Source organism: Lethenteron reissneri, chromosome 43, assembly GCF_015708825.2.
Source record: "Lethenteron reissneri isolate LAM-NWPU_2019-01 chromosome 43, ASM1570882v1, whole genome shotgun sequence".
In the NCBI taxonomy this organism is placed as follows: domain Eukaryota; kingdom Metazoa; phylum Chordata; class Hyperoartia; order Petromyzontiformes; family Petromyzontidae; genus Lethenteron; species Lethenteron reissneri.
The window spans coordinates 10,022,548-10,046,932 of NC_083821.1; the positions used below are offsets into that span (position 1 = coordinate 10,022,548).

Sequence of the window (24,385 nt, forward strand, 5' to 3'; positions counted from 1 at the left end):
ACACACACACACACCACAAACAAGATATCTTCGTTAGAGCCTTAAAAAGACTGCTGGGGCAAGTGCTGTTAGCGTGCACGTATAAAGGCCGGCACGGCACACGAAGGGGGGCATGGGTGGTCGGTACCACGTTCAAGGCCGCCTTTGTCTCACTAGTGGCGATGTTTACCCATTGCACCAGATGCAATACTTATTTGTGACGGAGTCGACCTAGGGGAGGCCCAGGACCAGTTCAGAGAGATCACTCTCTGAAGTGGTGGGGTAGCTCATTGAATCCGACGTAACACGACAGCCATGGGGAAAACCTGTCCTCGCACATCGTGTATTTAATTTACTCAGTTCATTTTCATCAAGTTCAAAGTCAGTGTTCCCGTACTAAAATGAACTCGGGGTTTGCGGCTAATCTCCTCGGCCCTGCAATCAAAATTCCACATTCCCGTGGGAGAGAGCAGCTTCGCCCAAACGATGGCTGAGGTCGACTTTCAGGAAGGTCCTTCGGAGACGTTGGACCCAACGTTGCACGTTTACTCGTTTCGCTGAACCCAGACGCATTGACCCTTGACTGGCACTGAACTTGCAAGCTTTACAAATTTTGAGCCGAAAAAAGAAAATGCATTGTTGCGTGCAGCGCAAAGACCAGGGGCGGTTTCTTCATTAGGGCGATTGGGCGACGCACCACCAATGTCATTCAACCACAGAGTCACGCTAGCCGTCACTGTGCCTCTGGATATAGTCTAATCAGCGTCATGTCACGTTCTGTGGAGTACCGTCTCTTTTTGGGCGATTTCACTGCGGCTGAGAATCGCCCCGAGTGGCCCCATAGACTTACATTCAAATATGTTTTTTTTCGACCGGGGGGCGCTGCAATGCATTCTCTATGGCTTCCGGGAGGGCTCGCCCTAACGTGCTTACATCATCATACGTAAGCACGTTTCATCCAACAATATAATTTGTCGCCACCTAGTGGAATTTTTAATAAAATAAACTTGAGTGGATTGTATTAATAGTGAGTATAGAAACAAACAAGATGTATTGTAAGAGTCACTTTATTTTTCATTAATATTAAAGAAGTGAAGTTGCCTTTACATGCTTAAGCTGTTAATTTATCCATTGCATGGGTGGACCTTATCCTTATCAATCATCCAGACATTTGCCCCCCCTGAGAGATTTTGCAGGAGCCGCCACTGGCAAAGACTATACATGCTGTTCAACAAGCGAGTATTTTACACTGATTATAATGTAAACCCGATGGACAGCATTAAGGAACTCATCCACAAGCCATTTAATTAATATTAATTACCCAATAAATGAACGAGTGAATGAATGAGCATAAAACGCCATTGTATTTGCATCCATTAATACAGACGTACGTGCACGAGGGAGAAATCTTCTCCATATAAAGGTAATGGCACACCGTTTGTATGAACGTACCACTGAGGATTCATCTCGTTACCGTTTTGCACACCGAGGTCCTGATATTTTGAGGGCGCAAACGAGTGTGAAATAATACGTTCACAAAGCCCTAATTTACAACAAGTCGAGCATGAATGCAGTTGGCTTAGTAGTGACATCCTCGTTTATGAAGACAAAAAACAAGGCAGAGTTTACGTGCTTAGCCACCTCCCACGCCACCCTTCCTCGCCTCTCATTCTCCCATCATTGCTCCGTTCCCTCCCTTTGCCCTCCTCCCCACCTTCTAACCATACTTCAATGGTCGATGCCCTCGCCAAGTCTCGCATTAGTCCATCTGTCAGGCATCTCTTCCTCCTCCGCTATGGCGACTGACTAGGCCTGTCTCCCCTAACCCTCTCCGGCTTCTAGCTTCTCTTCACATCGCGCGCCAAAGCAAAAGCTGCGTTTCCTTGCCAAGCCTGCCACGCAAAGACACTTGCCTCCTCCTCCCACAAAGCACGCGCCTCATTATAATCTGCGGCAGTCAAAGACTATTCATTTAATCCTTTCGCCAGTCTCATGTCCACGTTGCCGACAGTGGCGATATTCACGAAAGCCTTTTGCCATTTTCACCTTCTGCCCCCCCCACCGCACTACAGAAACTCCGCAGTTCGCCACTCCTTCACAGGTTGCTCGCTAACAGCACTTGCTCCCAAACAGCCCCTTGAAGGCTAGACGGTGGGCTACGTGTCTTGGGCGTTGTCTTTACCGATGGACCAGGACCGTCGCTTGCCAGGTTTCATTTCTCCTTGGCAGCCACCCTCCTCCCCCAGCCATCTGGAATGCCATCCCCGGCTGGACATCAGCAGCACCGCAGTTCGGTGTTCTCACAACTTTTAAGAGAAACGTCAAGGCCTTGCATCTTTTGTCTGGCGTTCTCCACTCATCAAGGGTCACGATCACTCGTGTTTGTGAAATACTCTGCGCGCGTTACGAGTTGCACCGCCCTTTTCATCATCATCAATAGAAGCAACAACTTTGAGAATAGCAATAATACTCATACTCTTAGTTCTTTCGGTAAAGTCACGTAGGTAAAGTTTATAAAAAATATTGTTTTATTTTTATTAATTTTACCTACGTGACTTTACCGAAAGAACTAAGAGTATGAAGCCTTGCAGTCACGAAAGCTTCAAATCTAGAAGCAATAATACAGTTTTTTGTCGGGGGGTTAGATCACGTAAATATATAAATGTGTCGTTAAACCCGTCACCACCCGACGCAGCCAATTAGTAGGTTCGTCACGTAAACAGAACGTGCCAATTCGTTACGAGTACAGCACACTGGTGTGTTGGAGAGCAAAGCCACAACATTTACAATCTGAGAACGTAGCGTGCCATGCGCGAGACGCTTCAGCGCGAGGTTGATTCGCCCTCCGCCGGATTCCTTTCTCCGTCGTTGCTGGCACCTCGCCATCCACTCTTGCCCTGTCCTCTCTCCCTCGATCGCCTCGTTTCTACTCTTGTGCCCCCCACCCATGTACCCCCCATGCTTAGAGATGTATATCTCTCTCGATGTGTCTTGACCAGGGCTGGAGATGAAGGTAGAGTTTGCCTTACATGTGCTTTAAGGTGCCGCGGTGGTGAGATGTTAACTCCCTCGCCTGGTATACAGGAGGTTGTGGGTTCAATCCTGAACCTGACGCCTGCCCAATGTTTGGAGTTTGCATGTTCTCAACGTGATCGCGTGGATTCTTCTCCGGGTCTGCCAGTTTATCCCTCCACATTTAGAATTAACATGCATTTTCATTATTCGGCTGCTGTACATTTCCCCATGTTAAGCCACTTTGTTGAGCTATCGTTTGTGGCCAGGCCTCTTCTGAAAAGAGCTACATAGCTCAGTGGGCCAGACCTGGTAAAATAAAAAAGTATAGTTCAGTAAGGCTGTCGCGTTTTTATGCATTTTCCCTATATCTGTTGTGTTGCTTAAATTTGCTTAGATTTAAATAGCAAACACTTGCGTTATAAAGTAGTGAACCTGATAGGTAGCACCTGCCTGTAATGCATTTAAACAGGACTCAAGCATCACGCCGAGATAGAAGCAGTGGTGACATTTGAATGGGGCCTGTACCCCGCTTCACTAAATGAGAGGTAATCATCCAGCAGTGGATTGACAAACGGATGTAAATTATTATATCCCTCATATTCATCCAAGAGTCATGCATCTTTAGCCTAAGGGCAATACACTTACAACATATCCCACTTGTTTAGAATCACACGAGTTTTATATTTATTTTTGCAAAAGCAACAATTAAGGAAATGTAAACATTGCCACAGGCAAAACATTTTTTAACGAGACCTTTGGAACAGTGAGTGACCTTGATTGCAATTCAGAAGGCACCCTTTAAATTTTGAATTTTTGATTACGTGAAACCTGGCCACATTTCATGATTCACAGATGGCCACATTAAGGGGTGGTTAACCCATAAGCGGTCAAAACAACACCCCGGTCTATCTCTTGCATACCACTTCACCACGTTTCTGGAATGTTAAGCCACTTTGTTGAGCTTTCCCTTCATTTCAAGATTTAATTACCTCGCCTGGAATACAGGAGTCCATCGGGTTCGATCCCAACGCCCGATGTATATTTGGAGTTTTCATGTTCTCCCCATGGTTCAGTGGATTTTTCTCCAGGTCCTCTGGTTTTTCCCTCTACATTTAGATTCAACATACATTTGGAGCATTCGGCTGCGATACATTTCCATATGGTAAGCCACTTTGTTTGAGCTATCATTTGTGGCCAGGTCGTTTCTGAAAAATAGCTACATAGCTCAGTGGGGCCTTACCTGGGAATAAAAAAACTAGTTTTATAATTTCCGTTTATTTTTGTCCCTCAATTTAGTTTCTTTTTTTTTTCAAACCAACACACAGAGCCCTACTGCCACCTTTACCTAACCTTTTCTGGCAACCTCTCGCTCTCATATTATATTTGAACCATTGTTTTTATTCGCGTGCATTTCCTTCGCAACCGTCAAATACATCGTTTGTTGGCTGTGCAATGTCCCTTAAGGACTCCACCACTCATTCTCTGCAATGTTGGTGTGACGTATTTGTTTTGTTGCTGCTGCTGTGCTCACGCAGCCATGGATATCCCTCGTAAAATAGCCGGGCAAGCTTGCTAAACAGAAGCGACATCCGCATGACAAATCAAATAAACTCAACAGTCAAACGAGGCAACGTTAAAGGGCCTCCCTACTTTAACACTATTTTATATAGTCCCGAGTCTGTGGTGAATATTCCACGTTGAGGGCACGTTGAGGGCAAGCTTCACGACAGTACAACCACGATTGTGATGTCTCAAAAGTGGTACGTGTTTTTTATCGACCTGCCAGAAGGGTGATGAGACCAATCGCATCCCTGACTGGGATTGGAACTCGCTGTACAAGTGGTATACACAGGTGGTTTTAATAAACATGCAACAACAAAATACGAAATCAACTGGGTGGCGTAACCTGCCATCGTATATATCCTACAAATCATTTTAAGCTGCGTAGTGATCTGAGAGTATGTGTCACCTAAGCCTCGAATCTTCGGACCGCAGCTGTTATCATGCGAAAGCGTGGGCGAACGAACAGCATAGAGTTAAGGCAGTGTTCAGTTAAAATTAACGGGCCTTGAAAACACGGCAACCTTTTGAGAGCTGGCGAGAGAGATAGAGGCATGGGAAGAGACTGAGAGAGCATATGGCCATATTGACGAAGGAAGGCCCCCTGTGTGCTGTTTTTAGAAGAGGTTGTTTAAGAAATTAATGTAAGTGGATGAGAGTGGATACCAGGAATTTTCATGAGAGCACAGGGTAAGCGACTTGGAGCAGAATACGATTAATGTTGGAAGAATCCAGAGATTAGGGTTAGTGTTCGGAGACGGGGACCCGAGGAAGGGGCAATGCCCATTGCTCCCATTGGTCAGAGTGCTGGGCTTTAGCAAGAAATCAGGAAAGAGGATTCTGGCATTTGAAGTGAGGACATTCGGACATCAATCGCAGGAATAGCTAAGCAACTTCAACATTGTGAACAGAGCAAAGGCAGGCAGAATGCATTGTAGACATAATAAGAGGTTGCCGTAGGTTGGGCACGTGTGTAGCATGGAGGTTGGTGGGTGACTGAGATAAGCATTTAAGTGACACCGAGATGGGGTTGTTGATGAGCCATTAGGGTCTAATTTCTGACCAAAGTGTTGAGACAATTGTCAGCCTGGAAAGGATAGACCAATCTTTTTAATCTTTTTAATGCCATTCTATTAGCAAAAAAAGAGGACATTGTACGGACATCGCAGACAAATGTAGCGGTTTAATGGCCCATACATCTCCTTCTGTAGAGAGTGCACCAACAGGCTTGGTATATTCTAAATCAATCAATCAGTCGATGAAATTCCATTAATTTAACCACAGCAGAGCTCATTGAGATGAAATGTGCTGAGCGTGGTGATGCACGCCTGCAATTGTGTTTCGCAGAGCAGGTTGGTGGATTACACAGAGATTACTGAGACTCTCAACTGCTCAGGGCTATGAGGTAGCCCGAGGGATGTGAGTGACATCTCCTCCCACATGGGGGGTTGCCTCTGGCCACTCTGGCTTCCTCGCACATACAAATCAAGCCGGAGACTTGAAACTCAATTAACCTTTGCCGGATGACTAATGTTAATGAGTGCGTGGTTAATGATGCCGTGGTGGCGAGATGTTAACTACCTCGCTGGTATGCAGGAAGTCGTGGGTTCGATCCCGACCCTGAAGCCTGTCTATTTGTAATTTTGTATGTCTCTCCTCATGGTCACGTGGACTTTTCCCCGGGTCCTCCGGTGTTTCCCTCCACATTTAGAATCAACACGCGTTTGGTGTATTTGGCTGCAGTACATTTCCACATGATGATAAGCCACTTTCGTTGAGCTATAATTTGTGGCCAGGTCGTGTATGAACAAAGAGCTACATAGCTCAGTGGGCTTTACCTCGTAGAAAAAAAAATACATTGGGATCGCCCAGGACCAGTTCAGATATCATTTGCCACTGATGTTAAGCCATGGCCGGGAATTGAACACAATGGAACACGATCATAAGGCAGTGAACTGACATTATTATTTCCAGAATGTCGCAGCTTACATGGAGACAGAATATCTAACAGAGATGTTTATCATGTCCGGACAAATCCTTCCATGATGCAAGCATTTTCCCCTTGATGCTTTTATGAACACACACAATAAACAATAACCATCCACAGAGCTATCAGAGCTGTACAGGGTAAGTCATTTATACTCCACCCTGCATGATTTAATACTGAGCATGATTAGCTATAGTCTAACACTAAAGGAATTCATGCAAAGATAACCAAAATAGGCAAAGCTCGATATTCAAGCGAGCATTGCGTTGAACCAAGTAGTGACTTTGCCAAATTCCTATGGCAAGAGCAATTCATACACAGGACAACCACTGTTGATGTTTCCCAAAGTGGTAACTCATTTTATTCACCCCAGTGAGATGATGGATTAGTCAACCACATCGTCATGATTTCAATTAGCAACCTTCTGATTGTGAGGAGCCCATTTTAAATTAACACACGTCCAGAAATCATATTATGATACTGAGCAATTTCCACATGTGGGATTATTTTTCACGACGAATGAAAACCAACGCATGTATTACACTATCAAACGTCACCCTCCCATCAGCGAATGTGTGTAACGGCTACCGCACACTTGCAGCCACTTGACATGGTTACCGCCATCCAGAAACGAACAAACATTCACCAAGTTCATAAGGGGGAGCGTTGCCCAAAGCTGTCCCGTTGACTGGAATATTGACTCCTTAAACGGACGAACCTTTACACTGTGGCTTTTGGTCGCTCCAGGCTGCAAACACATCCGCCACCCGCTGACAGACGATGCTCTTCGATCCAAGCAGAACGAATCCCTCGTCGCAGGTGAACTGGATGGTGGCTCCAAGTCTGTATGGGGATCGCCACCAAATTCGGTTGTGCGTTCAGACAAAGACAAGGGTCCACCGTATAGCCTCAACAGACTTTTGGGGCAAGGGCTGTTAGCGAGCACCTCGTCCAGCACACAAGAGGCTGGGTGGAAAGCACCAGACTCGGCCGCCTTTGTATCCCTGGTGGTGATGATTACACACCATACCAGGTACTCATTTAAGGCTGAGTCGACCTAGGGGAGGCCCAGGACTGGTTCAGATAATGTCCACTGGTTTTCGCCATGAGCAGGAATCGAACTCGGCAGCCAGGTTTGTAGTGCAGCACGCGAACCAGCGCATTCAAACACAGACAAACACATGCATGGCTGCACACAGACAAAGGCATATATATATACTGGGGCAAATGCTGTTCGTGAGCAACTATCAAAGCCGGCACGTCGTACGAAGGAGGACGTAGGTGGCCAAATCAGCATTAAAGTTGAATTTATCAAAGTTGGAATGATCCAAAATTGATTTTCGATTTAAAGCTTTCGTGACTGCAGGGATTCATCTTCTTGTTTCTTTCGGTAAAGTCACGTAGAAGGGAAGTAATAAAATAATAAAAATAAAACATAATAAAATAATAAAACAATTCTCACGACGTTTCGGCTACAACGCAAGCAGCCGTCTTCAGGTGAAGAATGAGACACTACCAAACTAGGAGCTTATATATAAGCTGCATTGGGGGTTGAAGAGCGCCTTAACAAAAAGAATGTGCATGTGAAGAGGGATTTAGCATATTCATGGAAAATGCGTAGGCGTTGGGCGGGGGGGTGTCAAAGTCATATTATGCCCATGCATTATGCAGGATCAGCAGCAACCAAGGGGGGTGCAGGGATTAGCAGTAACAAAGGAAAGGAATGTTAATGATATGTAGCTGCAGTTACTCAACAACCACGTAGAAAACTAAAGTATAAACTACATAAAAAACTAAAGTATAAACTGCATCGCACCATCAGTATACTTACTATACTCTATAATAAGCTGAGTTACTAACAGCAAGTAATACATTACAATTTTACCTCGTAAAAATTCTATAATATGCTTCCATCTAAACCTTATTCTCTTACATCACACGAGCATATACCGTACTATATACTGCCATAGATAAACCCAACATTAAATTATATACTGTATTGCTGTAAACCAACCTATATCTTATACATTTAATATCACACTATGTATTATTCTACACACCCTAATGTGTATCGAAATGGTTTATTACGTCCTTCCAATGATTGCTGAGCCAGAATCCATCTTCTCGGTTAAAGTTGTCTCTGTGTTTGTATATGTGGATCGCCTCATGAACGAATCTCTCATGATAGCCAGATGGCTTGCAGAGAACCTCTGTCTTGGAGAAGTCAATATCATGTGAGCCCACTGAGTTGTAACAGTGATCTGCCACGGCTGAGGTGTTAGTCCTACCGTGTTTCAGGTCAGCTTTATGTTCACGGATGCGGTCCGAGACATGTCGTTTGGTTTCCCCAATGTAACTGCTACCACAGAGGCAACTTAGTTTGTAGACGCCAGGGTACTGTATGTCTGGAACCACATCTTTTACAGACGGTACCAGATCACGGATTTTATGTACTGTGTTGAATCGGACCTGGATCTTGTGTTTAATCAGGATTTTGGAGATCTTTTTTGTGACCCCAGCAATGTAGGGTAAGGTGATGGTCTTGAAAGGCTCCTCAACAGGATCCTTCTTGATGGTTGGAGTGATGGCTTTGCGGATTGTATAGTCGGAGTAACCATTTGCCTTAAGAGCTTGGCGTACGTGTTTGAGTTCACTGGAAATGTGTTCATGGTCGGAGATGCATTGGGCTCTATGATATAGAGTCTTGATGAGGGAATTCTTCTGAGATGGATGGTGGTGGGAATCCGGTTTTAGATCAGCATCCGTGTGGGTGGCTTTCCTGTAGACAGAGTGGCTCATTGAACCATCAAGTCTCCTTTTGATTAGGACATCCAAAAAGGGTAGCTTGCCATCATTTTCGACTTCCATGGTGAATCTGATGGCTGGGTGTATGGAATTGATGTGGTCGAGAAATTGGTCTAGAGCAGGCCGGCCATGTGGCCAGATGACAAAAGTGTCGTCTACGTACCTCTTCCATAAGGTCGGGCGTAGAGTGGCAGTCTGGATGGCGTCCGTCTCAAATTTCTCCATGAAGATGTTGGCTACAACCGGAGATAGGGGGGAGCCCATTGGGGTGCCCTCAATTTGCTTGTAGAAGGTTCCATTCCAGGTGAAGTATGTATTGGTTAAGCAGTGTCTCACCAGGGGGGGTACCCCAGCATTCAGTCCTTGATGAACCAAGTCTTCAATGATTGCGATGGTGTCAGGCACAGGTACCTTGGTGAACAAGGAAACCACATCAAAACTGACAAGCAGGTCGTCTGGGGACAGGGCAATCCCCTTGATTGTCGATACCAGGTCAGTAGAGTTTAGTACTGCAGAGGTGGTTTTTCCAGTGAAAGGCCGTAGGATTTCGGACAAAAAACGAGCCAGTTTGTAAGTGGGGGAGTTGATAGTAGAGACAATGGGACGAAGAGGTGTATCTTCTTTATGTATCTTTGGCAAGCCGTACAATCTTGGTGGTCTGGCTGCAGAAGGTTTCAACGAGAACTGTTTGGTCTGATCAATTAATGCGGTTGAAGCAGAAATGATGTTGTTGGTTTTGGAGACGAGGCTGTTGGTGGGGTCTCTTTTTATTTTTGTATAGCTGCCATCGTTTAGTAGTTCTTGAATTTTGTTGTTGTATTCTATTTTGTCCATGATGACAGTGGCATTGCCTTTGTCGGCTGAGAGGATGACAATGTCATCCCTCTTTTTTAATTGAGCTAATTCAAAACGCTCCTCTTTGCTGATGTTGCTAGCTGGCATCTTAGCGTTTTTGAGGGTTACAGAGATTTCGGATCTTGCTACGTCTGCAGCGATGTGACTCAAGCCCTTGAGAGCTACATCTACTCGAGCAATTATATCATTAACTGGTATGTGTCTAGGTGTGACTGCAAAGTTTAGTCCTTTAGCTAAAACGGATTTCAAACCTTCAGAAATAGGACTGTTACTGCGATTAATTACGACTTTGTTAATATCTAGCTTTTCAATGTGTGGGTCCGGTTTCTTGTTTGAGAGGCGATTGAATTTGGAAATCAAGTTGTCCTTACATTTAGTCGACATAGCGGCAGCTGAAGAGGCAGTCATTTTTTCCACATGTTCCCAATCCGATGTGGACATTGTTACACTCAAAGATAAGTGTGATTTGTAGAGTGTCTTGTCTAACTGATCTAGTTCGGTGCGCGTAAGTCTGATTTTCTCTGAGATAAGAGCTAAGCTAGTTCTAGACAGAATTCGTTTCGCATTAGAAGAAGTTACAGCAGCAGATGTTAGTGTAAATGCGTTTGGTATTACCTTAGAGTCGCGGCATCTCTTCAGAAAGGTGAGAGACTCGATTAGCTGAGCCTTCTTATCCCGGAGCTTGTTGAAGGATCTCAAAGTTATGTGGAAACCCTCCCCGTAGAGGCGGTTAAATTTCGATTTAAAGCTTTCGTGACTGCAGGGATTCATCTTCTTGTTTCTTTCGGTAAAGTCACGTAGAAGGGAAGTAATAAAATAATAAAAATAAAACATAATAAAACAATTCTCACGACGTTTCGGCTACAACGCAAGCAGCCGTCTTCAGGTGAAGAATGAGACACTACCAAACTAGGAGCTTATATATAAGCTGCATTGGGGGTTGAAGAGCGCCTTAACAAAAAGAATGTGCATGTGAAGAGGGATTTAGCATATTCATGGAAAATGCGTAGGCGTTGGGCGGGGGGGTGTCAAAGTCATATTATGCCCATGCATTATGCAGGATCAGCAGCAACCAAGGGGGGTGCAGGGATTAGCAGTAACACTCAAAGATAAGTGTGATTTGTTACTGCTAATCCCTGCACCCCCCTTGGTTGCTGCTGATCCTGCATAATGCATGGGCATAATATGACTTTGACACCCCCCCGCCCAACGCCTACGCATTTTCCATGAATATGCTAAATCCCTCTTCACATGCACATTCTTTTTGTTAAGGCGCTCTTCAACCCCCAATGCAGCTTATATATAAGCTCCTAGTTTGGTAGTGTCTCATTCTTCACCTGAAGACGGCTGCTTGCGTTGTAGCCGAAACGTCGTGAGAATTGTTTTATTATGTTTTATTTTTATTATTTTATTACTTCCCTTCTACGTGACTTTACCGAAAGAAACAAGAAGATGAATCCCTGCAGTCACGAAAGCTTTAAATCGAAATTTAACCGCCTCTACGGGGAGGGTTTCCACATAACTTTGAGATCCTTCAACAAGCTCCGGGATAAGAAGGCTCAGCTAATCGAGTCTCTCACCTTTCTGAAGAGATGCCGCGACTCTAAGGTAATACCAAACGCATTTACACTAACATCTGCTGCTGTAACTTCTTCTAATGCGAAACGAATTCTGTCTAGAACTAGCTTAGCTCTTATCTCAGAGAAAATCAGACTTACGCGCACCGAACTAGATCAGTTAGACAAGACACTCTACAAATCACACTTATCTTTGAGTGTAACAATGTCCACATCGGATTGGGAACATGTGGAAAAAATGACTGCCTCTTCAGCTGCCGCTATGTCGACTAAATGTAAGGACAACTTGATTTCCAAATTCAATCGCCTCTCAAACAAGAAACCGGACCCACACATTGAAAAGCTAGATATTAACAAAGTCGTAATTAATCGCAGTAACAGTCCTATTTCTGAAGGTTTGAAATCCGTTTTAGCTAAAGGACTAAACTTTGCAGTCACACCTAGACACATACCAGTTAATGATATAATTGCTCGAGTAGATGTAGCTCTCAAGGGCTTGAGTCACATCGCTGCAGACGTAGCAAGATCCGAAATCTCTGTAACCCTCAAAAACGCTAAGATGCCAGCTAGCAACATCAGCAAAGCGGAGCGTTTTGAATTAGCTCAATTAAAAAGGAGGGATGACATTGTCATCCTCTCAGCCGACAAAGGCAATGCCACTGTCATCATGGACAAAATAGAATACAACAACAAAATTCAAGAACTACTAAACGATGGCAGCTATACAAAAATAAAAAGAGACCCCACCAACAGCCTCGTCTCCAAAACCAACAACATCATTTCTGCTTCAACCGCATTAATTGATCAGACCAAACAGTTCTCGTTGAAACCTTCTGCAGCCAGACCACCAAGATTGTACGGCTTGCCAAAGATACATAAAGAAGATACACCTCTTCGTCCCATTGTCTCTACTATCAACTCCCCCACTTACAAACTGGCTCGTTTTTTGTCTGAAATCCTACGGCCTTTCACTGGAAAAACCACCTCTGCAGTACTAAACTCTACTGACCTGGTATCGACAATCAAGGGGATTGCCCTGTCCCCAGACGACCTGCTTGTCAGTTTTGATGTGGTTTCCTTGTTCACCAAGGTACCTGTGCCTGACACCATCGCAATCATTGAAGACTTGGTTCATCAAGGACTGAATGCTGGGGTACCCCCCCTGGTGAGACACTGCTTAACCAATACATACTTCACCTGGAATGGAACCTTCTACAAGCAAATTGAGGGCACCCCAATGGGCTCCCCCCTATCTCCGGTTGTAGCCAACATCTTCATGGAGAAATTTGAGACGGACGCCATCCAGACTGCCACTCTACGCCCGACCTTATGGAAGAGGTACGTAGACGACACTTTTGTCATCTGGCCACATGGCCGGCCTGCTCTAGACCAATTTCTCGACCACATCAATTCCATACACCCAGCCATCAGATTCACCATGGAAGTCGAAAATGATGGCAAGCTACCCTTTTTGGATGTCCTAATCAAAAGGAGACCTGATGGTTCAATGAGCCACTCTGTCCACAGGAAAGCCACCCACACGGATGCTTATCTAAAACCGGATTCCCACCACCATCCATCTCAGAAGAATTCCCTCATCAAGACTCTATATCATAGAGCCCAATGCATCTCCGACCATGAACACATTTCCAGTGAACTCAAACACGTACGCCAAGCTCTTAAGGCAAATGGTTACTCCGACTATACAATCCGCAAAGCCATCACTCTAACCATCAAGAAGGATCCTGTTGAGGAGCCTTTCAAGACCATCACCTTACCCTACATTGCTGGGGTCACAAAAAAGATCTCCAAAATCCTGATTAAACACAAGATCCAGGTCCGATTCAACACAGTACATAAAATCCGTGATCTGGTACCGTCTGTAAAAGATGTGGTTCCAGACATACAGTACCCTGGCGTCTACAAACTAAGTTGCCTCTGTGGTAGCAGTTACATTGGGGAAACCAAACGACATGTCTCGGACCGCATCCGTGAACATAAAGCTGACCTGAAACACGGTAGGACTAACACCTCAGCCGTGGCAGATCACTGTTACAACTCAGTGGGCTCACATGATATTGACTTCTCCAAGACAGAGGTTCTCTGCAAGCCATCTGGCTATCATGAGAGATTCGTTCATGAGGCGATCCACATATACAAACACAGAGACAACTTTAACCGAGAAGATGGATTCTGGCTCAGCAATCATTGGAAGGACGTAATAAACCATTTCGATACACATTAGGGTGTGTAGAATAATACATAGTGTGATATTAAATGTATAAGATATAGGTTGGTTTACAGCAATACAGTATATAATTTAATGTTGGGTTTATCTATGGCAGTATATAGTACGGTATATGCTCGTGTGATGTAAGAGAATAAGGTTTAGATGGAAGCATATTATAGAATTTTTACGAGGTAAAATTGTAATGTATTACTTGCTGTTAGTAACTCAGCTTATTATAGAGTATAGTAAGTATACTGATGGTGCGATGCAGTTTATACTTTAGTTTTTTATGTAGTTTATACTTTAGTTTTCTACGTGGTTGTTGAGTAACTGCAGCTACATATCATTAACATTCCTTTCCTTTGTTACTGCTAATCCCTGCACCCCCCTTGGTTGCTGCTGATCCTGCATAATGCATGGGCATAATATGACTTTGACACCCCCCCGCCCAACGCCTACGCATTTTCCATGAATATGCTAAATCCCTCTTCACATGCACATTCTTTTTGTTAAGGCGCTCTTCAACCCCCAATGCAGCTTATATATAAGCTCCTAGTTTGGTAGTGTCTCATTCTTCACCTGAAGACGGCTGCTTGCGTTGTAGCCGAAACGTCGTGAGAATTGTTTTATTATGTTTTATTTTTATTATTTTATTACTTCCCTTCTACGTGACTTTACCGAAAGAAACAAGAAGACCAAAATTGATTGTCAAACAAAATTTACGATGAGTTGTTTTTGATGAGTTGCTTTTTTGCACTCATTATTGACCGGCTTGAAAACTCCCGCTTAATCAAAAGCGGCCTGCTGGGAATCGAAAGCAGGACATCGCCGTTACAATCTCAGCCAATATTGGCAACCTGAAGCCACGCACACGTAGGCAATATGCGGTGAACGGATCCCAGCGTCGCGAGCCGAGCGTAACGTCATCACTCTCTGCCCACCCCCCCCCCCGTCACCGGAAATCGGAGCCGGTTCTCATGCCACGTTCCAGGTCTCCGGGGTCTCCGCATGAGTTTGACGCCTGTGTGAGTCCCCCTTCGCTGGCTGTGAGAGACAGAGAGAGAGGAGATCACAACGGCGTGAAACCCACAGCACATCGCCACTCCCTCCCCTCCACTAGATCCTGCAGCAGTTGCGCAGTCGACGGTGAACCTCCAGGTAAGTGGCAACAACAACAAAATCACGGCGATATGGAACCGTAAATGCTTCACGGAGACTCACACATTGTACAATCCACTGCTCTAGATTTAAAACGAATTTCTTTCGAACTGATTTGTATCGTTGTTAGTTTGTTGTCCTTCCCCCGCACCTCTGTTTAACAAGGTTGGCTACGTAGGGTGCGAAAGAATCTCAACATACGTACACTGCAGAATGAAGGCATCGCCACGCGAGTGGTTCTTTGACTACGCTGACTAGTGCGGCTTGGTGAAAGTGAGGAGCATTGGCGTTGCAGCACGGTAGGGTACAACAATAGATATTTCTGCACTGCAGATCTGATTAAATCTAGGTGATGTGCATTCTAGGTGATGTGTCATAGGACGATTTAATATTTAAACAATAGTCGATTAACATATGGATAAAATTTATATATATAAAATCGCAAATCTGTCTGTCTGTCTGTGTGTGTGTCTGTGTGTCGCCGGACCATACGCAGTTTCATTGGACGGCGGTTGCCCCTGGCAACGGGTAGCGATGCATTCGCCGCGGGGTGGACGCCATTTTTAATTCCCGTTTAAAATATGCGCATGCATTAACACGCGACTCTGAGGTAAATTCATCAAAGTTTCACGCCCTCTTCACTCCCCCCCCCACCACAATGTGTGCAATTACTATTATAGGGTCGGTAGATTATAAAATTATAGCGATTAGACAGTATTATTGTAGCGCGGGGGGGGGGGGGGGAACGGCACCCGTACCCAGCCTCAGCCGGGTGGGCAATTTAGGCGAGGCCGGAGGCTCTGCACGGTACTAGGCCTCGACACCCACCGCGCGACTCTGAGGTAAATTCATCAAAGTTTCACGTCCTCTTCACTCCCCCCCCCACCACAATGTGTGCAATTACTATTATAGGGTCGGTAGATTATAAAATTATAGCGATTAGACAGTATTATTGTAGCGCGGGGGGGGGGGGGGGGAACGGCACCCGTACCCAGCCTCAGCCGGGTGGGCAATTTAGGCGAGGCCGGAGGCTCTGCACGGTACTAGGCCTCGACACCCACCACACGACTCTGAGGTAAATTCATCAAAGTTTCACGTCCTCTTCACTCCCCCGCCACCCCAATGTGTGCAATTACTATTATAGGGTCGGTAGATAATAAAATTATAGCGATTACACAGTATTATTGTAGCGCGGGGGGGGGGGGGTAACGGCCCCGGTACCCAGCCTCAGCTGGGTGGGCAATTTAGGCGAGGCCGGAGGCTCTGCACGGTACTAGGCCTCGACACCCACCACGCGACTCTGAGGTAAATTCATCAAAGTTTCACGTCCTCTTCACTCCCCCGCCACCCCAATGTGTGCAATTACTATTATAGGGTCGGTAGATAATTAAATTATAGCGATTAGACAGTATTATTGTAGCGCGGGGGGGGGGGGGGGGTAACGGCCCCGGTACCCAGCCTCAGCCGGGTGGGCAATTTAGGCGAGGCCGGAGGCTCTGCACGGTACTAGGCCTCGACACCCCACCACACTATAGGCCGTACATATTACTGCACAGCGGCCAAGGAGATCGTGGCTGGGGGGGGGGGGCAGGGGTAGCAGCCCATCTGTGTATATATGTAAGGTTATTAAGAAATATATTTTTCACCCGGGCAACGCCGGGTACTTATGCTAGTACAACTATAATATCATTCCGGACCTCTGGAACACCTTAAAATAAGCATTGATCTCCTCTCGTCATAGAAGCTTCAGATCCCGGTAAAAATGGGGATCAATGTGTGGTAACTCAAAAGGGGTCAATTGATGGAGAGTCTGACCTCTACCAAAGGAATGTGATATTTCCACTATGACCAAGGAGATTCGAATCAGACTCTTCATTTCGACTAGAGGAGGAATCCGATGAGCTATGAAGCTCTTTTTGTCACAGATGTCCCAATATGGGCACGGGGTCAGCAAAGTTACAATAGCAAACAACACAAAAAACACAATATGAGTGCAAAATAGATAAATAAGTCATTTAAAAAAATATTCTATAAGTCCTATTTATCAAGCTTGGACAAGGCAGCAAAAACAAGATAAAAACAGTGCCAGACCACACCAGGATAACACCACACAGCAAGTAACCCCTCATTAAAATGGCACATTAACATGTCACTATCGATACACAGGGGGTGAGGATCAAAGTAAAGTGTTGCCACAGTGCGCATGTGAACAGGGAGACAGCATGACTTGAGAGCTAAAGATGCCGCGCGCAGTAGGCGATGATTTATCAAATTTACCTCATTAAAAAAAAAATTTCTTCAGTTCACGACAACGTGCATCGAGGCGTAAACATCAGGCTTTGCATTTATCGGGCGCTTAACAAGGAAACTTTGTGTTGCCATCGCTGTGAAGTGTTTAGAATACAAACGTACGAATTGAGAACTTTTGTCCACCATCCTTGCCAGGATAAAGCTTCACACCACTGAACTTCAGGTCTTTTGCCTTTTTCACTGAAAGAGAGAAAAAACGGAACAGAGCGATCATTACGTACAAAGGAGAACTTCAATATCGCATACTTTAACGACAAAAATTGTTATCTTTCTCCATCACATCATCTTGATTGTGCTCTCAGCATTATGTCATGAGAAAAAGTGTCCATCATATCTATCGCAGTGTAACCCTTTATGCTGTACGTCCCCCCAACCTCCAATTAGCACAGTTGGTTATGTACGGTACGAACAAAGTTCAACATACATACAAGGAAGCAAATATCAGAGTTACCTTTGACACTTTTCCACCTCGAGCAATGTTCGATACATGAGAATCAATACTTTTGTTTAATTCTCAGAGCCGGAATTTAGCCAAGATAAGTGCAGAAACAAATTGAACGCGATTATTTTTTCATGCTGTCATTGCTAACTGGGGTCAGACCATTATCAAGTCACTACACTTGAAAACCGCGTCAAATCACACATACTCGAACCATGGGTCTCAGCGGAACTAGAAGTTGTAACCTCCCTAAATATTTGCCAATCACGGCACACCACTCATGCCCTGCTCAGCAAAGTATAATAGATCAGGTAGAGTGAAAATGCAAAATAGGTTATTTTTCTTCTCCTAATCATTTTTTTTACACAAATAAATGAATGCTCGAATTCTAACGGAAAAACTGTGCCAAGAGTTTATCGTATTTAGGCAATAACGCAACGGTTATTTGACTGGGGAAGAAAAGCAGATTGCACACTCATTACCAGTTTGCCACGACCAGGCCCACTCTTCTGCACAGCCAGTGAGAGGTTGTATCACAAAGGCCCAGTGCACGCCCACACACCGGTATTAAATGCAATTTCAAGACTCCTGATGAGACATTCTATTGTAATTACATTTCGGGGGAAAAAAAAAACTTTATAGTAAATGCCTCCCAAATGTGGTCGACTGAGACAAAGCAAATGTAAAAAAAAATGACAGCAGGTTTTTTAAATATATAAACTCACTTCCGTTCTCATTACTACTGCTGGCATATGTGTGCTTGCCCGAGGCAGGCCACAGCATAACTCAGTGCTCTCTTTCTCATTATCACGACCGAGTGGCTTAGTGGCATGGCGAGGTTGGATCGCAATCGAGAGGTTTTCGAGGTTCAAAACCCTGGGTCGCCGGTTTGACTCAGCCACATGGTCCCATCAGGGGTTAACAATATGAGTAGCACGCTGTGGGAAATTCAACAGCGGTTGTCCAGTAGAAAGGCTCACCCTGCCATAGGAATGTGGAACTTCCACCACTGGCTCTTGCAGGGCTGTGAACAGGAGATGGGTGCCAATGCCTCCAATGCTCATTTGAGCAGGAGATCACTCTGACTCGATTTATGAAAAGGGTGTTAGGATTACATTTTCCAGGAGGCACAAATTTACAGTGGAAAGTCTTGCAAACTCATGAGTGAATTAATATGCAGATGAATATATTGAAATAATTTGTCGTGTGGTATCTTGCACAATTTAGAAAAGCAAGATTTGCCATCCTTTGACGTTGTTGCATTTCCTGACATATTTTGTCCACCATCTGGTTTTACTGCTTCTAAGCCTCCCTCGGGAAAGTCTCTGCATCTGCAAGCTGCACCTCCGATTTGCATGGTTGGCAAAATACGGTGCGAAATAAGTTCAACGTACATACATACGTACAAGCCGACCCTCAAAAGGTGGTTCAAGTGGCCTGAAAACACCAATTGATTTCATTCACGACACGGATGATCCCGTTTAGCCAGAATCCTGTCTTTTTTTTACACGGGAGATCCGTGGTGTGCGTGAGCAGCAGCAGCAGGAGCAACAAAAACAGAAGACAAAAACCATCAACATTGCAGATTATTAGTAGAAGGTCCTTTAAGAAAATGTTGCACAACAAGCGAGGTATTCAATGGTCGTAAACGAATGACACGTACAATAGGAAAAAAGGCTAAAACATAATATGAGAGCAAGGGGTGTCCGAGAACGTTCGGTACATGTCCAAGTAATCTCCGTGATTTGTTTTTAATAGGGAAAGAAAGAGTGGATGTGAATGGAGGGAACCAAGCTGCGAACGAAGGCGACCAACCAAACTGAAAGAACGAATTAGTGAGTGCACGAAAAATACCCACAAAAATTGAAATACATGTTTTAACTAAATTGTCCAAATTACCCACAGTAAGCGTTTAACCACTGGTGGGGTGGACAGAGGTGAACGGGACATGCGAAACTTGCACACACAACGCAATGTTCGGTCGCTCTCCGTTGGCGCGAGTTTTTCAATTGGGCATTTTTTGTTTTTTTTTGTTTTAACAAGCATAAAAACACAGGGAACACATAATCAGTGTCTTTCCCGAGAACAAGATGTCAACTGGTGCCCCCAACACACGAAGTTTTTGCTCAAATGGCTGAACAGGCCAAGGCAAAACTCTGCTCTGCCAACAAGGCCAATTAGAAATGTGTGCACACAAATATCAGAACAATAACAGCAAATGTAGGTAAGTGTTTAAAACAATCCTCCCTGTTTGCTTATTGAAAACAAAATATTTCACGTAGTCATCAGCAGTCACAACACTTTGGTATGTAAAAATGGAGAATGCATTCCAGTTATTATCTAAGTGTCTCTCAGCCCAAGTGACCCAGGCACAATGCTCACCTCATTTGGTAGCCAGCCCTGTTGTAAGACAACCACTGCTGAGTTTCTACAACATTGTCAGTACTTTATAGACCCCAGAGTCTCGACCAGGGGTCGTTAACCTGCGGCTCTGGAGCGGCATGCGGCTCATTAGGGATCGCTTCGTCACGTTTATTTATTAAGCAACCACCGTCTTCATATTCACACGCGTTGCTGCTCTTGAAATGTTCAGTATTAGATTTTTTTTACCGAATTCGAAATTTAAAAAAATGGCTCTTCTTCTTGTTTTGGTTGCTGACCCCTGGTCAAGAGGGATGATGGGTTGAATGTATTCCCTATAAAGAATTGTTATTTGTAAGCTTCTAATTGTGAGTCAACTGCTCTGGCACAACACTACCCAGCTTGTTATCCTCATCATCATCATCAACTCGAATCCACTGCTGCGTGCAGGCCCGTTGACTTTGTCTCCCACAACGTCCCCCGCAATGCCGCACAATCAGCTGATCTCATCTCCACATCTTTGCTGTTTTCGCCCTGCCAGACGGCAGTCTCGCCTGCATTGCAGTGCGGTGCACCGAGTAACGCTCCCAACGCTGTTCATACGAAAAAAAAACCAGCCCGCATAGTTTCGATTTAAAGCTTTCGTGACTGCAGGGATTCATCTTCTTAAAACAATTTTTTTATTATGTTTTATTTTTATTATTTTATTACTTCCCTTCTACGTGACTTTACCGAAAGAACCAAGAAGATCAGCCCGCATAGCTTAAAGGAACGAGTTATATTGGCGCACACGATGCGCATATTAAAGCTGACGCAGCGTATAGGATGGTAATGATTTATTATTATTCATCAGTACGCTATGTTTATGTCTACCCAGGAATGCCTCACCCCAAGTCTCAAGGACGCTATGTGGTGATATTCCTACGCGTAATCCCAATTGAGTAATTTTCAGGAAAGTTTTAAGCGTCGAATGACATTGCATAATTTTTTTTTGTAGCTATAGGAGGAAATCTGTGAACCCGGAGGAACCCCGTATAGAACAGGTGGAGAACATATAAGGGGCCGTCCATAAATGACGTCACACACCTAGTGGGGGGGTCAGACATTTGTGACGATGTGTGACGAGGGGGGGGGGTGAGAAATGTTACGTCACATCAAAATGCGCAACTTTAAATAAATATAGACAACACGTTCTACTTAATTAAATCTACTTTAAAATACATGTTTTCTCCTACAACATCAGAGTGCAGCGCCACATTAAATACGCACTAGAATGACAATAGTTTAAAGCGATTTGAAGCATTTTTTTTGGGGGGGGGTCAGAGCTTTGTGACGTCATATTTAAGGGGGGGGGGGGTCCGACTTTTTGTGACGCCGTGTGACGAAGGGAGAGGGGGGTCAAGAATCGTCCAAAATCGCCTGACGTCATTTATGGACGGCCCCTAAGTGTCATGTAGAAAGGCGCCCGGGTTGGGAATCTAACCCAGGATATGTTGCTGTGAGGCACAATTGCTACCACAGCGCCACCATCCTGCCGCACAAGCCTTGGGTTCTACACCATGCCTGGCCACTTCTTCTCCCCATTGCTGATGTTCTCACACTGCCTCAGGTTCCTCATTAAGTTCCGATTACCACAACCCTAAACCGCATCCGCTCGAACCATGGCAGATGTTGGACACTTAATACACGGGTGCGGGGGAAAAAATCCAGTGTTAACGATTGTGGTGAGTCAGAACAGAATCGTGAAACGTATCGCGACTCAATGCCCAATTCACAAGTACGAAGGAGGAGGCGTCATCACAGAGACACACTCTGCTACTCCTGACGCAATTATTTGGCCCAACCACCTCAATGCAACATTATAACTGTTGCCCTATATCAAAAAGGTGCATTGAAAATGTTTGATACTCCTACTGATACTCCTGCTGTCATAGAGTGACTCATGCAGCCAGCTATGGCTGCAAAGTTTGGTCGTACATGTTGTTTATGTCGTTTATTGTAAAATTTCAATCACAGTTCCTATGATCACTGTTACATTGCTTTAATAGCTTTATTTTGGTGATTTCGAAAACGTTTTGGTTTAGCCATATTTGTTTGTAGTAGTACAGAGTTGGACTGATAACTTTAATCTAAATTGTCTTATGGTTGTTATTGTTCGACTTGCATCCCACTGGATTTTTTGCACACAGCATTGATATACGGTGCTTTTTCCGGAAGACTTTGCTGTTTTTTCCTGGATTTTTCTATTTGCGCGTTGTCACTTTAAGATGTTTCTTGTTCACGTTTTTGTTTGTTGCGGTTGCACCCGATTCAAGAGCCGAATGGCTCACAGGGCTATACCTAATAAATGAAACTGAAACTGAATATCAGCCGTACGAAGAAGAACACTGCAGCAGTTGTGAGTTGGCCACAAAATCAAGCCTAGGTCGCCGCGATAGTAATGCTTTGTTGAACCGCCACACCGCTAAAAGTCCCACGGCGTCAATACGCATTCACACGACGTCCACATACGGCGAATGGAAATTCACGCGGAAATTGTGGATATCAGCTGTCGGCTCTGCAAATACCGCCTCGATCACATACGCACCGACCATTCTCGCAATAACAGCAAAACGACAACATGCCCTTGCATTTTTGTTCGCTGGCATTTTCCGTATCAGCCGTGCCTCATCGATTTCATCTGGTTTGCTAACATTAAAAAAAACTATGGACAACTCTAACTCGCTCATTCAGACGTATGGAACGCACCGTCTCCCACTCGCAGACGATACAAGATCAGAGGGTAAAAACTGAGGGCGTGAGGAGAAATGCTTAAAATCTCATCTGTAACCGTTTCCAATTACGTACACGTACCGAGGCTCCCACAAGGTGATACGGCACAGGTTTGCGCCAGATATGTTGTCGCTACAGTTGTCTGTGGCGAGTACAATACAATGTCTTTTAAAAACAACGGTGTTTCGGCTCTCTAAATCAAATTAAACTGGGGGAAGGAAAGCTGTGTTCCAACTCTAGAAAGACGAGAAAATTCCCTACTGCCTCAGCGTATACACCAGCGCCATATTTTCGCTGAATGGGAAAGAAATAATCAGATTGTCAGTTTGCAATCAGACAATGATGCCTGGAAATATATCACAAAATGAATAGACAATTGCGTACATCACACCTATACACATATTAAATGTGAATAGGGGCCGTCTATAAATGACGTCACACGCCTTAGGAGGGGGGGGGGGGTCAGACATATGTGACGATGTGTGACGAGGGGGGGAGGGTTTGAGAAATGTTATGTCACATGAAAATGCGACACTTTAAATAAATATAGAATTGTTATAACAACACTAATTGTTATAACAACCCTCCTACAACATCAGAGTGAAGCGATGGGAACGAAAGCTGGCGAGTATGCAAATGCGGATTCTAAGGAGAATCCTGAAAGTCAGCTGGGTCGAAAAAAACAAGTATTACAAAGAGAAAAGCAAAGTCAACCAACGTATTAATGCCAGAGCGATAAGGAAGATAAAATGTTTGGGACGTGTGATAAGACCAGAGGGCCGGAGCGAATTTGTGCATTGTGGTGAAGATTTAGAGAAATAAATGGAAAAGAGAGACAACGTCGTGACAACACACTGAAGCAGTGGCGGTCTAAGACTGTGGACCCAAGATTGGAGATGACTAATGATGATGATGATCTACAACCCTTTTGGAAATGCCACTGCTGGATGAGGGCCTTCCCACACTGTGTGGGTTATAGGATTTTCTAAATATATATATTTTTTATCATACTTCACCACACTCGTCAGTTTGGGTTAGTGAAGATTGGGAACATTGCCTTGAGAGCATAGGACAGAACAATGGATGCTGTAGCATCTCCACACTGCTGCCCACAACATAGCCCCAGAGAAACCTGTAACCGAAGCCTATAACGACAAGCTGATTTTATGGATCTCAGTCGCCCATACAAGCACTATCCAGGCTTAACCCCACCGATCTTCCGAGATCTTCCGAGATCAGGCACATTCCACGTGAATTGACCTCAGGCCACATTAGAAGCACGTGTGCCTCCATTATATCCGCGCAAAAGGAGCATGGGCTGTAATTACACATGAACA

At 44.6% G+C, this 24,385-nt stretch overlaps 1 protein-coding gene across 2 annotated transcripts in view; it reads right to left on the minus strand.

Moving 5' to 3' along the window:
• The window catches only part of LOC133353404 (CUB and sushi domain-containing protein 3-like), a 634,534-nt gene that overhangs the window by 333,314 nt on the left and 276,835 nt on the right, over nucleotides 1-24,385 (minus strand). For both annotated transcript variants that reach the window (XM_061569655.1, XM_061569654.1), the window contains exons 7-9: nucleotides 17,579-17,656; nucleotides 14,965-15,052; nucleotides 7,260-7,384 (exon numbers count right to left, since the gene is read on the minus strand). In XM_061569655.1, coding sequence (XP_061425639.1) covers nucleotides 7,260-7,384; nucleotides 14,965-15,052; nucleotides 17,579-17,656 — 291 coding nt within the window. The remainder of the gene's footprint in view (nucleotides 1-7,259; nucleotides 7,385-14,964; nucleotides 15,053-17,578; nucleotides 17,657-24,385) is intronic.